This window comes from Columba livia, chromosome Z (assembly GCF_036013475.1).
Source record: "Columba livia isolate bColLiv1 breed racing homer chromosome Z, bColLiv1.pat.W.v2, whole genome shotgun sequence".
NCBI lineage: Eukaryota > Metazoa > Chordata > Aves > Columbiformes > Columbidae > Columba > Columba livia.
The window spans coordinates 77,146,535-77,167,105 of record NC_088642.1 but is presented as its reverse complement, the minus strand read 5'-3'; the positions used below and the strand labels follow the sequence as shown (position 1 = coordinate 77,167,105).

The window sequence follows — 20,571 nt, the reverse complement described above, 5'->3', positions numbered from 1 at the left end:
ATATCTTTGGTAAAAGACCCAATGGTTAAGAAATTAATATTGCGCAACTTGAAGTTGTTTTGCTAGACATGATATAAAGCAAATAAAAGCAGATTCCACTGAAGTAGAAAAGCATCAGAACAACGAAGCAACCACAGTAGTATATAACATCGTATGTTCCAAAACTAAATTTCAAAATTATTTTTTTCGCTTGTTGATATTTTGTCGAAGACAAGAATACTGGCACAAGAAAATCCATGTCCAGGTACCTGGAAAATTTCCCCAAGAAATTCAGAGATTTGTGCAGAAAAGTAGACTAAGAAAACCCCTCAAATGACATAGGACCTTGAGAATATCCCTCACAGTGATGTCCACAGTTTGATATTATTGGGACTTCCATTTCAGATAGGCATAAAGAAAGCAGAGAAAGTCAAACAGCAAAAAGGATGGAGATACAAAGACTGATCTTGCTTACAACAGAGACCTGTTTGTCTTCTGAAGGCTGCAGTAATAACTCCCTGGTGGAGTCAAAACTCAGTCACCCCCACCTTGAAACTCACAACTAACTTCTTCTTAGCAAGTTTAAGTTGTCAATATTTTCAACTATGTGTTTAATATTAGCTTAATTTTCTGTTACATTCTGCCTTGAAAATTATTGTGTGATATTGTGGACTGAACTTCTCAGAGAGAAATTTTAACTCAGTGTTATAAAGCTCTTCTTGCTTACATTCCTTTTACACCAGGCAATGGACAAGAAGATTATCCCAAGAACAGGGAACTGCTTCCCCTGAATGCCCTTGCCACAAGGCAGAAAGTCAGGCTCCTTTCTTGACTTGCTTTGAGTCCTGCTCCTCAAAACAAACTGACTCAGATTCAGAAACAAGGTGATACAGGACTATCTGCAGGTGGTCACACTCTCCCAGGATGGACTGAGAGTCCAGAGCCTTACAGCTTCTCACATCCTGAAATAACGCGATCTCTGGGAGGGCTACCATGCAAAATGTGGTTCACTAACACCACAGCCCAGCCGGTGCTTTCCGAGACCCCGTTCAGTTAGGTGCCAACCCTAAGAAGACGATGCAGATCCAAAGACTGGATACTCAGGCAACACAAGACCCAGAGCTGCAAGTCCTCATTTCACAAGTTCTAAATTAAAAACTAATAGCAGGCAGTGTTCATTTTTAGTTATAAAGCAAAATCACTTCTGTTTACATGGCTCATGTCCTAAGCAACTCAGACAACTGCCTGGTTCCTTGTGTGTTACCATGGCACTGGAGATTAGACGAGGTGAATGTCTATGAGAGGAGGCTGGAGAAAGTGCATTTCAGCAAAGACATTTGCCTCAGCAAGCCTTTTCCCAAACCTTCCATTAGACGATTTTCATTTAGGTTATACAGCAAACCTTGCCCATTCGGCACACAGATCTTTTCTCAGGGAAAGATTACTGCATAGCTGGAAGTCCTACCATGTCCCTTTTCGCAGGACTGATTGTTGTTCAGGACTTCCATTTTGGAGATGAAATTTTATTTCTTGCGCTTTATCATGCTAATGGTTTGACCTCCTCTTTCTTACGTTTTTTTTTTGTATAAGAGCTTTTTATTCATTTGGCAGATCACTTATTTCTTCATTCATATAACACACCTTGCTTCTAACAGAGGACTAATGCTAAGAGTTGCTTCCAATAAAAGAATATTCCTCTTGAACTATTGTCAGTTAGAACACAATCACTCATGAATGATAAAATAGAGGGATATAAGCATGAATAATAAAATGCAGTGATATAAGCATAAATAATACAGGCATTTTTCCAATAACATACCCATGAATTGCAAGTCATACGTATTTAATGCACTGGAACCTTTATTTCTGTTTGGCGAGTGAATTTAGATTTTCAAATTATTATCAAATTATTTACAATAAAATGGATCTGAGGATTAAAAATTAAGTTTCATACCTAGCTTGGTGAATAGCTTCTACCCATTCATCTCCATCAACTTCATCCTCGCAACGGAGCTCCAGTGGCTTCTGCCCTTCATGGCCAAAAAGAACAGTAAAGTAATGCTGCAAATTAGAACAAGAGAATAAAAGTTCACGAACTCTTTTAAATGAAACAGATATATAAAATACAATTTTTTAAAATCTGACTTTTTAAACACAGCCCAAAGCATTGCTGACCTAAGAAAGATGTGAAGCTATTAGTCAGGAAATGTAGATTGAAGTTGAAACTGTATCCTTAACATATTCCCCTGCATATCAAGGTAATAGCTTTCATGATACTTATTGCAAGTTATTGTTCTTAAGCTCCCACGTACAAGACAACAGAATGTAATTCCCTAAGCAGCTTCTACAATCAAATACAATAGTGTAGCAGGGTGTCTGTAGTTCTTTTCCTCTTGCATTTTTTCACCTAAGATTTTTCTTAGATGGTCTCATGGGACACCAAATCTGGTACTGCCACCACTTCCTCGGAAGAATGCAGAAATACAAGTGTCATATTCTTTGACACTTTTCTTACGTGAAGAACTTCGCCCATAGTGTATTCCATAGAACACAGAATTTCAGGAAAGGTTTTGCTGCTTTCAGAATGCAGAAATAATACAAATATCTAGTGGGGAGGGGTGAACCCCCAGTCATCTACCTTAAAACCCAGTTCACAAGGTTGCAAGGTTGGTCACTTACAGCCTTATCTTGCATAGCTTGCATACTAACACACTAGCAAACAGAAATCTTCTAATTTAGATGAAAATAGGTAAGGAAGTATTCTACCTAAACGCCAGCTGTTCCACAGGCAGAGGGACCAGTGAGGGACTTGCCCATATATAAACCATCTGGTTATTACGTCAGATGTGATTCAGAAGCTCTTATAGCTAAATAGCTCTGTACCAGATCACTCGGTTCTCCTTATTACCTGGAAATTCTCACCCCCTCTTCCACGTTCACCCTGGTTAACAGGGAACCAAATATAACCACACATGGCAGCAATTACTTTCTGGGATCTAACTGCAAACTCCAAACTCGCTCCAGTCAGCGAGGTACATAATTGGCACTCTCCCACTCCATTAGCCACTGTGTACAGCAGTAAGAAACCTGAGGTGATGTCAACAAACATTCTGCTTTCCCTGTGAAGCCCACAGCTCAGCTGAAAAAGCCACTCTGAGCCAAACACCATGCTGGAGACCAAGCAAACATAAACCACCTTGGAATTAAAAGCCATTTCCAAGGCAGGAGGAGCACAAGCACAAACAGAAACAGAAGGGATGGAGTTTTACCTATGGAGAGCTGGCTGCAGACATTGTCAACACTGAAAATGAATTTTGCCCATATAAATAGAGATGGTTTCAGCCACTTATTGGCCCCTTCTGAAACATCTGGCAGCCTGCTGTGCATGCAGAGCACACAAGCCGTCTGTGCACTGCACACAGAGCAGGTTCAATACACCCCAGATGCACCCGAATCATGCTGCTGCCGCTGCCTGTGCACCAGTATTCGCGCCAAAGTCTGTGCCTGGGGACCCCACATTTACAAAACCCAGCTGCCTCTGTGCACCTGGGTACACTTGAGCATTTGGTTTCTTTGCTGGTAACATGAGTACCTACGATGGCATCCCATAAAGACAAAACTATTCATCTGAGCATAATATTAATTTGCTAAAAATTGTTACTTGTATATACAAAACACTTTTCTTACAGAAGACCACAAGTACTGCAGGATTAGCAACAGACCATTAAAATAGAAACAAGGCAAAACAAGAAGCAGCATTCACATTTAACAGCCTATACAAAGAAAGTCCATGCTTAGTCTCATTAACTTTCAGAAACAAAACAACTCCAGTGGCCAGATGAGGATCAATAAAACATTAAAAGAACAATCCTATAAAACTATGTTTTTTCCACAGTGCATATCACTTAAACCTGAATGCCATTAATACAAAGAAACATTTAAACAGGTCCATAGGATTCTCCATAACAGTAATAGATAAGAACAGTGCAGATGAAAACAACCTACAAGACAGGAAAAAGTGAAGCAAGATTACATACAAATGTGCTCTGTTTATAGACCAGAGTAGTGTATTTTTTAAAGTATATTTAAGGATAAATCATACCATTTGGAGCTGCATTTTATGTAACAAGTTATTTGTGTTTCATAAAGCTGCTGACATCTAAAATCGGAATAGAGACAGCAGTGTAGACAAGCAATGGATTTAATCCCATTGTGTAGAGATTAAAGTTAAAGAGAGACACAATATTACAGCCCTCTCTACTTTTTATTTTAAAGTAAGATAACTCAGACTCTTTTGAGTTAAGACTTGCAGTGATCTCATGTCACAAAATTTAGATTCAGAGGTGTACCGTTACTATGGTGACAGGCATGCTATAAACACTTAGTTAGACCAAGGAAATGCACAAATTGAGACTTAGAGGGCTACTACAGTAGGACTGGACCTAATGGAAACACAAATAAATTCTAAAAAGCTTTTGTTTTCAGAAGCTACTTTAAAAATCACCTACCTCCTCCACTCCAAACACACATATTGCACTCCAGCATCAGCACCAACTATTACATCATTTACCCAGAAGTAGTTAAGTATAGAACAAGCAAAGTGCAAGCAAAATATCATAACATGCCTCTAAAAATAACCTCTAAGTAATCCTCAAACTCCCTTTTTAAAATAAATGTTGCTTATTTACAAAACTGATTTACTACAGATAATAAGGTGGTATCTGTGATGCATTATTAGATTTTCAGGTTGATTATGCTTGTGACTGGGCCTATACACATACATATCTGGTTTTATATATATACAGACAGATACATAATTTTAGTGTGGCCACTCAACCTGCTAAACAGCTTGGCTTCCACATGACTGCAATTTCTACAGAACAGGTAAAAACCACCTTCCTGTACACATACTATTAGTTTCATGAAGTCGTGACAGTAAATATTTAAGAACTGCAGGACACATTTACATCAACTACATCACTTGCATCAGAGTTTCTTCCCACAGTGAAAACGAAAGGCTGTGCAATGAGCTGATGGGCACCTCTGGCTCAGGGGTAAGACTGGAACAAGATTAACACAACGAACTAAAGAACTTGTATACCAGAGCACACTGGATATTCTGCTGGGCTCCCCACTGACAGCAGTTCACACCATAACTTTGTCTTTATAAAACTTTCCAGATAGTGGCTGGATTCAAGATAAAACTGCAAAAGCTCTGAAACTGCCATGCCTTCCAAGGGGAAAAAACAAGCACTGTTCTGGTAATAAAACAAAACAAAATAACCCCCCAATAATAATAATCCTATAAAAGAACCTCCTCTTTTATGGTATAATGAGGTAGAGTTTCCATCAATGCAGACACCCCTAAGACTAAGTGTCCTGGCAGCAGAATGCTGTTCATGAAGTGAGAGTCACCGCGCTCTCCAACACGTGGGGCTGGTCCCACAGCTTGTTCTCGTCCCTCCATCTCGCATGGAAACCTCAGCGGACATCTCCCATCCTCTCTCTTATCTCCTCTCCCCTGACAACTTATCACTACATATGTTCCATTGGTTATTCCTTTTCACTCCCAAGTAGTAGCAACCTAATGTGTCTTTTCCATTTTTAAGTTACTTGTGGCAATTCAGAGTTACTGAAACACTGAAGAACCAAGGAGAGTGAGTACTTACCTTCCCAGGGTGGTGCTCCTATATGTCACAGGCAGAAAAGATGCTATCCTAGACAATAACGCTGCTTGACAATTCCTACCGCAAGCTCCTGCCTTCAGCTTCATGTAAATGTGGTCAGCTTTAAAGATCTTGATGGAGAAACTCATACCGGAAAAATGATGCACGTGTCAACAGTGGTTTTGTAACTTACCCTTCCATCAGCATGGTATATAGCCTTTACACTATATTTCAAAGGATTTCATGGTGACTATGAGATTTTTTTTGTATTGTGGGCTTGTAAATTACTATAGTGTGGTGGAAGAAACTCGTCTATGAACAGCTTTTCCCTAAACTTTTCTTACTAAACATAAAACAAATTTAGTTCCCTTCCTACTATAAAACCACAATTTTTAAAGATTAAATGGGGCGTGACCTCGTTAGATGCCGTTTCCTGATCTTTCAATCACTTATTGCACAGTCTTGGGCTAATCATTCAAGCCAGAACATCAAGAATCATTTAAAAAGAAAATTCCAGCCATCTATATTGGTAAGAATGGAGACTCAATGCAAAACAACCATGAAATGCTTGTCTGGGTGTCAAAATTGCTACCAAAAAATATGAGTCTTAATGAATGTCTGTCTTCAATACAAGTCATGAGGAAGCTTAATCATTTGCTGTATCTATAAGGCTTATACTCACTATCTGATGTTTACAAGGGCATGTTAAAATCCTTTGAGGCTAAAAAAGGTGGGTGAGGCATTTAATTAAAATTTAAGACAACATGCTAAAAGTATTTCTCATTCTTGACTTCAAAAGACATTTCATTTCAGAATCTGGAAACCTGTATGCAATCTTAAGTGCTAGTAAATTATTGGGCGAAAGAGGACAATGACTGCAGCAATTCAAGAGTTCTCAATAATCCTTGAAGGAAAGGCAGCAAACTCTAGTCTAAATCAAAGCAGCTTGTACTATTCAAGGACATGAAGTTTTCAGAGGTGTGCTACTGGCAGTATTTTGCCCAGCTTCTCAATACAAAACTTTATGTGTATTCTGTATGTCTTCCACCCTGCAGTAAGAGAAGGAAATGAATGGAATATGTTTGGGAGAAGACAGCATCCCTAAAACGGAACAAGTGCAAAAGGATGTTCGTATAGGGGTGAGGGAAATGTTTTGGGGAGAAGACAACAATCCTTCCCCATCACTGATCAACAGCATGTTAGCAGGAAGGAGAGTATTGTGTCTTGATTCAAGTGAGGGTAAATGCCAGTGTTGGGTTTTGTCCCATTTGAAGACTCGCTGTGCCACTGGCACAGCCAGGAAATTCTTAGCCCATTGTTGTTAAATTAGCATGAGAATGGAATAATGACAGGAGGGTGAAAACCGTGACAATTTTTTAAAAGGTTTCCAGGGAGATCTACGAAGTAAATGCACTTCATGTTTGTATCACACCAATTAGGAGAAGCTATAATGAGAACAAGATTAGTGGACATCAGAATTAATATGATGTACTTGGAAAGAGTCAGTATGTCTTTTGTAAAAGCATGACATCTCCTCTAAATCTCGTGGAGTTCTCTGAGGGGGTCAACAAGCATTTGGATTACGATGACATGGTTTTCAAAATGCTTTTGACAGATTTTTAGGGAAATGCTTAAGCATCTAGGACTTACAATAAAAACGTCCATTCATGGATAAAAAGAAGAAAAAAAAGCTGATCAAATGCTAAGAAACAGAGCTGGAATATTGAATCATCTGTCAGTTCTTACAATAAATGAAGGTCACCAGAGGGCTTCCTCAGGGAATTGCATTGAGGACTGGGACCATCGTTACAAAGGATAACAAACTTTGTTAATTATTCAAGACAGTAATGATGAGAATCTATTATGAAGAACTGCAGACTCAACACGCCTGAGTTACTGGACAGCAAAATGGCAGATGGAATTCATTGTAAGCAAATGTAAAGTGACACGCACGAGGAAAAACACTGCAGGCTTTCACAGGTGAAAAGACGGGCTCTGTGCTTGGCACTACCACTCAGAAGTAATATTCTGTTTAAGTTCTGCAGAAACACCCGCCCAATGCTCAGCAGCTGCAAAAAAAGCAAACCATAGTAGACAAGCCTGTTACGCTATGAAACACCTTGAATACTGTGAGTAGCTTTGGACCTCCCATCACAGAGAGTGCAACATAAAATGGGAAAGGTTCAGAAGAAGATAAAGTGGTATGGAAAGGTTTGCATATGTCCACATCAGACAGCCGTGTAAGTAAAAACATAAGCTGAGACTCTTTGGTACAAAGAAAGGAACAACTTTGGGGATACAGTATAGACCTACAAAATCACAGAGACATTGAATGGAGAGATAGGAATCTATTGCTCTGTTTTTCTTCCAATTAAAAAAATAATAATAAAAAAACACCAAACAAAAACAAACAACACCCAAAAAAAACCAAACCAAACCAAACAAAAAAACCCCACAAACCAAACCAACAACAACAAAAAAAAACCAACCAAACAAAAAAACCCCCAAACAAACAAAACTATTAAATGAATGTCATAGAAACCAGCTTCAAAACAAACAGATTAAGTGGCTCTTCATGGAACTGGCCGTAAGCTGGTGGAGCTCCTTGACAAAGGAAGTGGTAAATGTTGTAAGCGTTGATGGATTGCAGGGAGACTAGAGAGTTCGCTGTACAGAAGTTGTGGGGTACTGAACACACAGAATCCACATATTCAGAATTCAAACAGCCTCACAGCTTAAAATGCCTGGAAGCTTAAAGTGGTCTCAGAGGAGAAGGAAAATAAAAGTAAAATATATGCCTAAGCTGATGCCTTCCTCGGCATGTCCTCATGGCCACAGTGTGAGACAGGGTATTAGGCTAGTTGGATCTTTGGTCCACTCAAATAAAGCCTTTCTCATAGTCTCACGGGAACTAATTAAAACTTCACTTGATGGTATATGAGTCTTTTAAATCCTTTAAATTGCTTCACACTGCATTACAAACAAAATACACTGGCATTTCATTAAGTGCTGGCTTTTACGAATTGTCTGGTGTTTTCTTGCATATATTGGTTTTGATTTCGAGTCTTTTTTTTTAAAAAAGGTGATTTGCAAAACTGGTAGAGAGCCACTGCAGTATTTCAGCTTCTGTGTTTCTTTGTGATGTCACCCATGGATCAAGAGGGTTTTTTTATCGTCTTAATGTTATTTCATCACCCCTGGTAGATAGAAATCTGGTATTGAACAAGACTACAGAGAAGAAACTTCTAGAGGTAAATGAGAATAGGGCTTTTATCTGCCAAGCCACTGCCTCGAGAACGTATTAGAAGGCATTGTTTTGTATCTCCATCTCCCACACTGAGGGCTGTGGTATCTGTTCTGGGTTTTGGTTAAACACAGACACACACACACACACACATATATATATACCCGCCTTGAAATTTATGGCAGACACAACGCATTGTTGCCTCTTCTCTTTTACCAATATTGGATTAATCAAGATTCAACCTGCCACATAAAATCTATTCCAGCATCTGACAGTGAATCACCTTACTGAGCTGTTCTGCAAATATTGTCTGGGCCAAAAGCAACAGCATTCTGAGATCATTATATTTAAATATGCAATCAGCAGTTTTATAAAATTACTGTATTGATAAAAAACTACCATATCCAACTTGCATGTAAAACAGAGATCAAGGAATACACAAAGGTCACTGCAGACCTTAATTCTCCTGCAACTCTGTTGACTTGCATTACAATTCTGCCAAAATACCACAGTTACAGCATTTGTTTTCATGGATGAGACAATCAGGCTAATACGGCCCCATCTGCTATTTTTTCAATGCAGACCATTTGTACTTCATCAGTAGTTCATCAACAGGGAAAAACTCTGCCACACAAAATGAAGTTTCACAAAGTAAAGCCTGCAGAAGCTGATGCAGCTAAATTATTCACTAATAATAAACGGAACAAGGGTACCATCATCTCAAAATGCATTTGACACTGTCCAGTGGGAATTTCCTGCCAGAAACCACAAGGTGCTCTCCTAGAAGGCTGTGCATTACCTAACTGCAGGGCATCTTCCCTTTTCCTGCAACATTCATTACTGCTGCTGTCTCCAGTGCCTTACAGTGAACAGAAATCAGGCCTATAATGAAGGTACGGGACTGGAATCCAGGACACTCAGGTTAAGCTTCTCTTTTTTTTTGTCAACTCTGGATATGAGACAGGATTCCTAAAGGCTTTTTGGCAACCAGCCTGGGACTTCCACTCTACCACCATGCCTGAGTCTAGCGGAGCAATGTACAAATCCCCTCACCCAACGTTTTAGGGGCCTGGAAGGCTGCATCCCAATGCCAGTGTATTCACTAATAAACATCCACAGTGTTCCCAGAACTGCTGCCTTCCAGCATATCCTCCGTCTCTCCTCCCACATGTAAGGTCTTCTGGGACCCACACTGACACATCTCTACATGTAACTTCTTAAGCTGACTGATGCATTAGCTGTGCCCTGAAGATACTTTCTATAGACTTAATTTCTATAAAGTGAAAACTTTTTTCTATGAACCACAGCCAAATAAAACCTGCCTCAACCAAGAGGCAGGCAGAATTTCTCCCAACATTCAATGGTATAGGTATCCCTCTGCTCATCGCTGTATGCCTTCCGTCCCATTCCTAGAATTCTCATCTTCCCAATCACTGGAAAAAAGACTCAAGTCTGCAGATCTTGCTTATCAATAAAACATCTATATTTTAGCAACTGCGATACCACATGTTGCCTCAGATCCTTTCCAGTCTTCAGTTTCTTTATAATATAGTCCTTATGCTTGCAAAGGTAAAACAAACTCCTGCGAAAGAATCATAGATTAATTTCAATTGGAAGACACCCTCAGGATCATCGAGTCCAGATAGGGTTAGAGAGATAGTTGTTTGTTTCTTTTGAAGAGATAGCTTTAATTGTAGTTTGAGACATTTTCAGGACACACATTCAACCTATATGTGGAGAGTTCAACAGATGGCCAGGTACATATTGGGACCATGATCTTCTGTATTACTCCTGTGCAAAAGATGGAAAAGTATCATGGAAATCCCATTATTCTTACTGATGACCTATTCCAACATGGAGGCTGGAGGCACAGTTCCTCACTTCTTGGTCTAGCTCCACTTCTGCATCATTAGCTGTCTATTCACTGGGGCCAAAAACGTGGGAATTAGTCCCTTCCAGAGTTCTCCTAGTCTCGCCTCAAGTGTGCCACAGATAAAGGGAGTCAAGACTACAGCCCTACCACACACCTAAGCACAGTACAGCTGTATTAGCAGAAAACTGGGCTGTTCAAAGTGACAAAGAAAGGACAGACGTGGAAAATTGATAGAAAGAGACAAAAAGGAATCATGTAATCAGTGGTAGCTTTATATATTGTTTAGAAGTTAGACTACTTGCTGGGTTTTTTGTGTTTTGGGTGGTGTTTGTTTTTTCGTTGGTTGGTTTTGTGGTGTTGGGTTTTTTTGGGGTTTTGTTTGGTTGTTGGTGTTTTTGTTTTTTCTTTACTATGTCTCATTCCTTCACCTTCTTTGTAACCTTTCTCCATGTACTGACAGCCTTGCTCTCCTTGTCCAAACAGCAGCCAGAGCACCTGCCATCCAGCTTTCCTGTCTGAAACCTGATAATGATGGAGAGCTCCTCCGTATTAATTCAGCTACAAAATACTTCAGTATTTGTTTTGCTCTACAAAAGACATCCCTGTATTTTAATTAAAAGATCAGACTTTAAAGGCTGGAAGAGTCATTTATAACCTTCTAGTCTGATGACTGATGTAATAGAGGCCAGAAAAACCTCACTAGACAGCTCCTGCATCAAACACACAAGGATCAAGATGAGCCCCAGAACCTCTTTAATCAATCCTAACATAAAAAGTAATGCAAAACCTATCTAAGCCCTTGTACAATTGCTCCAGGTATTAAATCAACTTCACTACTAAAACTATGTGGCTTGGTTTTAAATAATGACTAAACTGGTAAATGATGAAATTATATAAGGGGCCTCAGTTTTTGAAGACGGGGTCTGTACAGTGTGTATTGCAGGAGTGAAGCCTGGGTTTCTCGGTAAACACTATCACACACTTGAAAAAAAAAAAGTATACCTACCCCAAATCATGTACATAAACAATTTATTTTGAAGTATTAATTTCTAGGAAGTGGATACAAACACAGGATCTGTCATTTATAAAGCTCTTCACAGGCAGCAACTAATTTTCTAACTCCTCTACAAGGTAAGAACTATGGTGCCCATTATAGACACAAGGACAAGTGCAAAGATGCTCAAATATAGATCTGCTGGAAATGAGTTCAACTCACGATTGCTATAAACAGAGCTGCTCTTCCTGAAGTGAGCCAACATATGATAGGGAAGCAAGAAGAAGAAGTCAGCACATCCTAGACCTTGTTACATCTCTGTTATATATAATCATTTCTATCTATAAACAGTTTCAGAAAAAACAAACACTCAAAATTCCAATCAACTGCAGTATTCTGTAAGGTGAGGGACAGGGCTGGCACAGGCCACTTGCCAGGGCCAGAGATTGCCAGGGTTTTGATGGAAAATGAAAGACCACTGCAAAGAGCCACATGCAATGTTTTCAAAACTGCCTATCAAACCTGAAATGATTTTATGTCTTGGAAAAATGTCTTCTTGGTGCCAACACACTCACTGACAGCCCTACTCTGTGGTTAACTAGCCTTAGGGGTTGGAGCCTGGATATAACCTAGTAAAAAGCTTGGGAAGAAAAGTGACAAAATCTAGTTTCAAAAAATCTAGTTTTAAGCAAGAGAAGGATATTCCAGCACCAGAAGCATGTTCTTCTGCCTAGACCTCCACCTTCTATTTACTCATAATCCACCAAAAGGAGTGCTTACTGGTCTACTCACCTGGACCAAACTCAAGAGGACAAGGAACAGCATTCAAGAAGTCCATGCACTCCACAGAGGTGAAAACAGTCCTTCTCTAACCATAACTCACATAGAAACAAGTTCTTCCTTAGACTTACATTTCCCAACCTCATCCATAAAGTAGAAAAGTAGTGCTTGCCCATTTGCAAGGAACTATAACTAAGCCTGTTAGCACACCTGGTCATTCAGGATTTAGCAGGCAATGGTTTGGATTGCTCTGTGTCAAAATCAGATGAGTATACAGAGTACACTCAGATACAAAGAGCAAGAAAATGGTTACCTCATGTCTGGGCACCAAAAACCCAGTGGTTCAGTCCTGCCATATCTCACCCACTGAGAAACATTTGGATCACATTTCTGTGACATTTCCATACACATTCTTTTAACTGCTATCCTTTAAGTTCTCCAATTTTCATCAATGACCCAAAAAAAAAAAAGGGAGAAAAATCAAACACACCTCACCTTGGTCAAGCAACATTTAAGATGATTCAGTCTGTAAGACAACCCTTCCCTAATCATGAGTAGTATTATCTCAACTTCTGTCTATCCATTGTCAGCCCCTGGTTTTGTATGAGGATCCACTGAAATTTCCTTAGCTGGTGAAGCTGTTTAGACATGCTGTACCAGTAAACCAAAAATAATCCAACCAACTAACCCACCTTGCACATATAAATGAAAACCTCACACTGACAAGAGAGTCACATCCACTAACGTTTTATATGAAGGGTGAGAACTGAATTGTACAATACAAGTGGTGAGCTGAAAATTGTTTTTCAATATTTGGCTGGAGATTGCTGAAATGTGTTCATGGTTTGTGTAAAATAAAAATATTTATATCCAGGCTATAAACCCAGTAGCATTAGAAACAGGATCCTCATCTTACTGTATTTATTATTAAAGATCTACTTAAGCAGACATTCATATTTCAGTTATTTACTCAACTACAACTATAGTGCGTGTTTTCAGGTTTTTCTCAGATCTCGAAATCATGATAGCTGTGATATGTTTAATAGACTGTCTCTTAGTAAGAAAGAATTTGGTGTTTATGCAATGTGAAATACTTGAAACACCAGGAAATTTCACCTGGGTTTTTTTTGTCCATGTCATGTATATAGCAAAAGAAATGTTGACATTTGCTTTTTAAGCCAATCAATGATTACTCGTGTTCTCTGATAACAGCATAGGAACATTTCACATCTTTTCAAGAAGGCATGGATTTTAATTTTCCTGAAAACTGCTTGTGAGTGCTCTATTTTTAATCACACTTGTCATTCTACCACTATTAATCAAACAACAAGGTTTGTACAAACAAAGCAATGGAAAGTTACTTAGGTTAGTGACCAGAACCTATTTCTTACTCTTTAAGTGGTACTGGTGGCAGGAGACCCACATATTTATTCACACATGGCCACAGATTTTGCTGGACCACTGCTAATATTCACTGGCAGGACCTCCTACCCATTCAAACACCAAGAAAACCTTCATTCAACCTCTGAGTGTGAGAAAGTGTGTTTCCTCATCCTCCACTCCAGAGCCAGGTGTTTGAAAGACACCAGTGCAGAGGACAGCCGCAATGAGGGAAACAAGGAAAATAACACTTTCCCGGTTGACCCCCAGATGCTCTCCATCTTTGGAGATACAGGTTTCTCACAATAAGGACGTTCATACCCAAAGCTCATGACCTTCATTAAGGCAGGGATCATATTACCTGCAGCTTGCTTTAAGGAGTTTGCATGGAGGAGAAATCACCAAAATCTTTTGTGAACGAGGTTAGAGATGTAAAAGCATTCAGTAAAAGCACTGCAAGATACATGCATCCCAGCAAAACAGCTTCAAAAGGCACTAACGTTATTTGTCTCACTGCGTCTCTTTGGCGACAAATACCATTTTTCATCATTCCATTAGTACTTCCACCTCTTCAAGAAAATTGAGCTTGTACAGTGTAGTCTAAAAATGCTGTCTCTGTCCAGGTGTATAACACGATGGCAGGCATCTTCTCACTTCAGAGATGACGTGAACAAAGCTATACGTGTGAAACAAAGCTGAACTTCTGAAACAAAACCATCTTTTGTGTGCTACTATTTAGCTTGTGCAGAAATAAAACATGCTTAAAGCAAATATACCAAAAGGAGTTACAGACCTACTTTCTAAAATCTATTTACTGATTACATGCATTCATCAACTTTTTTGAATCCTGGAGCTACAACAGTTCTGGGTGTCAAGCAAACAGGTGTGATCCCGTCCTCATTTATTTTGCACAGTGTGTTTACCAAAGGATTTATGATAGAAAAGTTCAAGAACCTTTTTATTCATGCTAGACATGAGTTCCCTTTCCATCTGATGTGAGTATTCCGGCACTGTACTGACCTCTGGAATCACATCTCCAATAACTGAGACATTTTGAGGTCTTCTGAGATCACTCTCCGTTTTGTTTCTCAGGATAAGGTACATGCAGCATGTTTTCACTCTCTAAACAATGCAGTTTGTTAGGGCAATTTGTATTAAATACATTTAAATTATTACTATTTGACCTTATAGACCTTCTGGAATGCTTTCTGCAGTAAGTCAGTAACTACCACAGCAGACTCATAACAAAGCTGTCAAGCGCAGAGCAGAACTCAGTTTCAGAGTCACAGGTGCTGCTCGGCTCAGTGACCATGGCCACGTCACCTCGACCCAGCCGCTTTTGTTGCCAGGGTGGCCAGCACACACTCCGGGCAGCAGTCAAGGCTGATCCTGCTGTACACAGGTACATGATTTCAGAATTTTCAAGGCATACACACGACTGCCAGTCAAACATAACTTCCTGCAAATAGCTGGTGACAGTGAGAACCAAGAGCAATTCTAAGCTGGCATCATAGAATCACAGAATAACTTTGGTCAGAAGAGACCCTCAAGATCATCGAGTCCAACCATTAACCTAACACTGGCACTGAACCATGTCCCGAAGAACCGCATCTATGCATCTTTTGAACTCCACCACTGCCCTGGGCAGCCTGTTCCAATGCCTGACAACTCTTTCTGCGAACAATTTTTTCCTAATACCTAACCTAAACCTCTCCTGGTGCAACTTGAGGCCATTTCCTCTCTATCACTTCCTACTTGGGAGAAGAGACCAACCCCCTCCATGCTACAACCTCCTTTCAGCCTCCTGTTCTCCATACTGAACAGCCCCAGTTCCCTCAGCTGCTCCTCATCACACTTGTGCTCCAGGCCCCTCACCAGCTTCATTGCTCCTCTCCCTCATTTTGGAGAAGACAGAGTCACAAAATAGTTGAGGAAGAGGGAGCAGAAAAGTACAGCCATCCCTTCCACTCTCCCAGATAACAGTAAATTGTACACAGAACTAGGGGATTTTCTGTTTCTTTTCCACAAAGAGAGTATTTTATGTTCCTCCTTCTTATGCAACCTCAAATTTTGCTCCCTATGTTGAGCCACGTCCCCAGCAGCGGTAGATTGCTCAAGCTAACCTGAATAAACAAAGAGATTTTCAGTTCCTGAGGGAGATCATCTTTGAACAGGAAAACCTTCCCGTGACAGTAGTGGTGTTGCTATTCCACAATAAATCCTATGAAGCCTTGGCTTAAGAAGTGCAAAACAGCATCCTGATCTTTCCTTTGCAGCAGGCTAATGGCCAAATGTTATTGATTTCTTGCCAGTTTGACAGAGATATGCAGTTCATTAGGTCTTGAACTTGCCATAAAATCAAAGAAACTTTTAAGTAAAGCTCTGCTTTCTACTATGTTTGTTTCACAACACTCTTCTTAACAAATCGCTGAAAAAAATAGGATGGCAAATAAAGCAGAGCAAGCAAATCAGCTCCAGCTTGAACACAAATAGAACAATTTCCAAGGATGTTATTGCGCTTTCTGTTAGCGCTGCCAGTATCAAGTTTTAGAAGTTCTGATCTCTACTATTCTACTGGAGTTTTTCAAAATTATATTTGTGATGCACATTTTAATGTAATGTAATCGTAAAGGCTGAATGATCCAAGAAGTGTTCCATGGCAAATGCAGAAATTCAATCTGCTTTACATTTCTTTTTTCCATTTGGACATAAACGTCTCATTTTTAACTGAAATTATTTTTTCTCCCCAAAAAACATAAATTGCCTCTTCTAATTTAATGAAAATTGATTCTTTTTTTAAAAAAACATATACACAGAAAACAACCACAACATCTTTAAGCCATCAGTTTCAACCAAGACATCTGAGAAGCAGTTTATCACCAATAGCTGCATTTAAATACAAAGTTTCTGTTGTTTTTTTGTTTTTAACTCACTGGAATGTATTGTGGGAAGACTATGCCAGAAATTCAACTTCTGGTCTCACAATTCTCTCATGTTTGGAGCTTTGTAGCCCACATGAATATTATCCTTTCCAAAGGCAGAGAAGCACATACAGCAGTGTGTTAAAGATTGAAAAGTCAAATAGTTTTGCCACCAATTAGAAGAAAATTGGTATTCCCTGTACTAAGAAAACTATGAAAGAACATGATTTCTTGTACTAACAGACCTACAAGTCACAATGTCAAAATACAGCAGGAAACCAACTACAGCTTTCAGGTCAGTTAAAAATCTCACCCAGTTTCTTACTGAAAACACATTTTTTCTGCAGCAACAGACAAACATTTGTCAGGTTATCTTTCCTTAAAGAATATTTCTAATAAGAGGAAAAATACTGTCTACATCTTTTGCTTTGATTTACGCCAGAGTTGGGCACGGGAGGGAAGGAGGATCGTAACAGGGCAAACCCAATCTTTTTATCCTGCAGGAAATTCCAATGTTTTATCGTATCAATAATTACTTAGAAACATAAAATCAAAACAAAACAAAACAAAACAAAAGCGTTCAGCATATTTCTACAATAGGTCTATGGTCATATGTCTTCCCGAACACATGCTCTCCACTGCCATGGTAGCAGTGGGGAGTCAAGGTCTATAGAAAAAGGTGAGAGGCAGCACCCCCAGGTTCTTTGAGCCACCATAGCACTATAGAACAATTAAATTTAATGCAACGCAGTTCAATGCTAAACATTTCACTGTGGGTCAGCTGATAATTCCATCTATCCAATCAAACCAGGCAAAAACTATGTGCTCAAAAGGATGGGGAAAAATGTGGTAAATTGAACGAGAGTTTTTGTGGTCTTTTGAAACTACTTTTTCCATGCAAAGTAAGTCTAACAGAAAAGTTGAAGACCAGCATCCAAAGAAACCCTCCCTGGATTCCTATGCTGCTTGCTTTCATTCTTACACTTTTATATTTGATGCTTCCTTTCTACCTTCTGTAATATAAAAAATTAAGAACCTTCTTTGTTCTATCAGTTGCATAAAAATGGGATACTACTTGTACCGCAGAAGTTGTAGTAATTATGGAGATTGCCCTCCTACTGCCTGACATAGTGTCAGAAAGATAACCTCATGCAGATTTCTTAAAGAGAAAAAAGACACCTACAAAACAATCCCTGTCAAGCCCTTAAAATTATCATTCCCAAAGATAAAACAATGCAAAAAAGTAGCTACAGTGCTTTTGAGAACTCAAGCCAGAAGTTTCAAAGTTCACATTTTGAACACAATTGGGGAAATATTTGTTTTTATAGAGATGTTTACAGTGCATTCTTGTATATATGGACTTGTAGCATTAAAGAAGTATCATGGTTCTGTATTCCCATGTGAAAAAAGATGTGGTATAACAACCGTACGACTTGCCTGCTGCAGAAACATGAATGAAGCTAGCTGCAGTAGGGGAAAAAATGAGAAAAGGAAGAATACTGCTCAACAAAATTCTAACTTCAAAGTAATATTCCTATAACTATTGTATTGTCAAATGCAACAAATTTCCATCAAGAAATTTGTGAGGAAGTTCTGCAGGATCCAAACATAGAGAACTGACCAGCAACACAACTACTCAAAGCAGAGGTACCGCTCTGATTTTGGCAATTACGCTTGTACTCTTGTTTGAGGGAATGCAACCTTCAATTATGCCGTAATTCTTCATTGCTTAAATACAGAGACAACAATCCTCATCAAGTTACAGAACTAGAGGGCTAGTTTACTGCACAGAGCTGACAGGATACACATGCTATTACAAAACACAGTATGTAAATGCTTTACTTTTGCTTTACTTGCACCACCAGAGCTGCAAGATTATTTTTTCTTCAGAGGTGTGTACATAATTTTTTCCTACAGCACAACTAACTATGTATACTTCTCAATTATTAAAAAAAGCAGCAGCTTGAATTGTTGAACAAATCTTAACATTAAAAGCAGTGTCACAGCTCTACATTTTTGAAGGTTTCCTTTTTAGAAATTTCAAGTTAACACTGAGATCTACCTCTTGTAAATATCTGTATCAGGTAATTTCTTAAACTCTTACAACGTAAGTATCAACCTATACCATTGCTCCAGCTAAATCACTGCCATTTAGATTTGAAACACTGAAGAGCAATTTATTCCTGTTCTTCTAAAGTACACAGCAAATCATAACATCATTAAGCTAAAGTATTCATCATAAACCAGAGTTCTCAAAAAGCAAGCTAAAGGCAAGTTTGCGATGTAACAAGGTGACAGATGTCCCAGTATAATTTGGGGCTTGGTAAAAGAAAACACCATGTCTGCTAAGGTCAGTAATCCAAATACAGCTATTTACATAGCTAGACAGAGGGTTGAGATGAAGATTTTCAAAATGCCACTGTTAAACACTGATCATACAGCACTATTGGCTCTACTAGCATAATGAAGAATAGTGGGTGTTTAATGCCTAACAATCTGTCCTCTTACTTAGCTGCCTAAATTACAACTGCTGGGCCGAAATCTTATAATCACTGAAATAAATAGAAAAACTTCAACTAAATGCAGAGGAATTTGAGGTCTTTAGACCTGACCCTGATTACACTTACACTGAGGTAAAAGTGATGCAGTTCCAATTAACATCATGCATTATTCCTTCTTAGTTTTCCTACTTCTTGTATTAACTCCTGAACAAACTTCTAGATACTGAAAATGCATCACATGCTGAAGGTCATAGCACACAAATAATTGTTCTCTTTGCTCAATCCCTTCAATATACAACCCCCACTATATGATGCCCTCATCTCAAAGGTTTTAAAATGACCTGCATGCAGATCCAGAGCTAGTGGTTCGCATCACATGCTCAACTGCAAAACCTAAAAAGAAACTCCCGAAACTTGACATGCATTATTTATGCAGCGTACAGAAGAGAAAACCCATTATTGAAAAGTACTAAAGATTTTATTTATCACCTCTGGAAAAAAAACAGAAAACATAAAACAAGTGCAAACGCAGATCAACAGACATATTCTATAATTATGAAGCTATTTACATGTGCCTGAGATAAAATTTTTATCTTACACTTGCTATAATATTTTTCCATCCTTGAATGTTAGAGAAAATAAGTACTATATGCAACATATAAGGCTGACTAATAAACCAAAGAAATTTTTTAAATATGTATCAATTTATGAAGACTTGTGCAGACATAAAAAATACTGGATTTTTATATATGCATATATATATATATATATATATATAAAAGTAATGGGGGAACTTCCTAAGAGTCAACCAAGTGCCAGTCAATTTAATAATTAAATGAGCATATTGCCACAAAGCAAACATTTATCTATGCCAGTAAGCCATCTCCAGCACTGGCTAATAGCTGATACTTAAGCCAAAATAATTGAAGAGGATGAGCACTAGACATTCTGTGACCAACTGGGACCTGCAGCTGGGTTCACCATGATGCTAACCTCTAGAGCCATCAACAGCAGTGTTCTCAGCAACTTCTGCAATTTCATGTCCTTCTGTCCCTTAAGGGCGCAGCATTTTCCAGACTGACAGGGCCTTGCTGGCCACACAACACGGCTTCTGCAGAAGGGCTACTTATAAACAACCTGTGGAACAAGAAGCTGCTGGCATCATGTTTGGCCACTGCTAAAGGGAATGTTGTCCCTCTCCAGTGTGCAGAACACCAGAGCCTGGAAAAACCA

The 20,571-nt window shown here is 39.0% G+C and overlaps 1 protein-coding gene across 2 annotated transcripts in view; it reads right to left on the bottom strand.

The window, feature by feature from the left end:
• Nucleotides 1-20,571, bottom strand: part of RASGRF2 (Ras protein specific guanine nucleotide releasing factor 2) — a 129,840-nt gene that overhangs the window by 87,815 nt on the left and 21,454 nt on the right. For both annotated transcript variants that reach the window (XM_065046433.1, XM_065046434.1), the window contains exon 2: nt 1,934-2,040. In XM_065046433.1, coding sequence (XP_064902505.1) covers nt 1,934-2,040 — 107 coding nt within the window. The remainder of the gene's footprint in view (nt 1-1,933; nt 2,041-20,571) is intronic.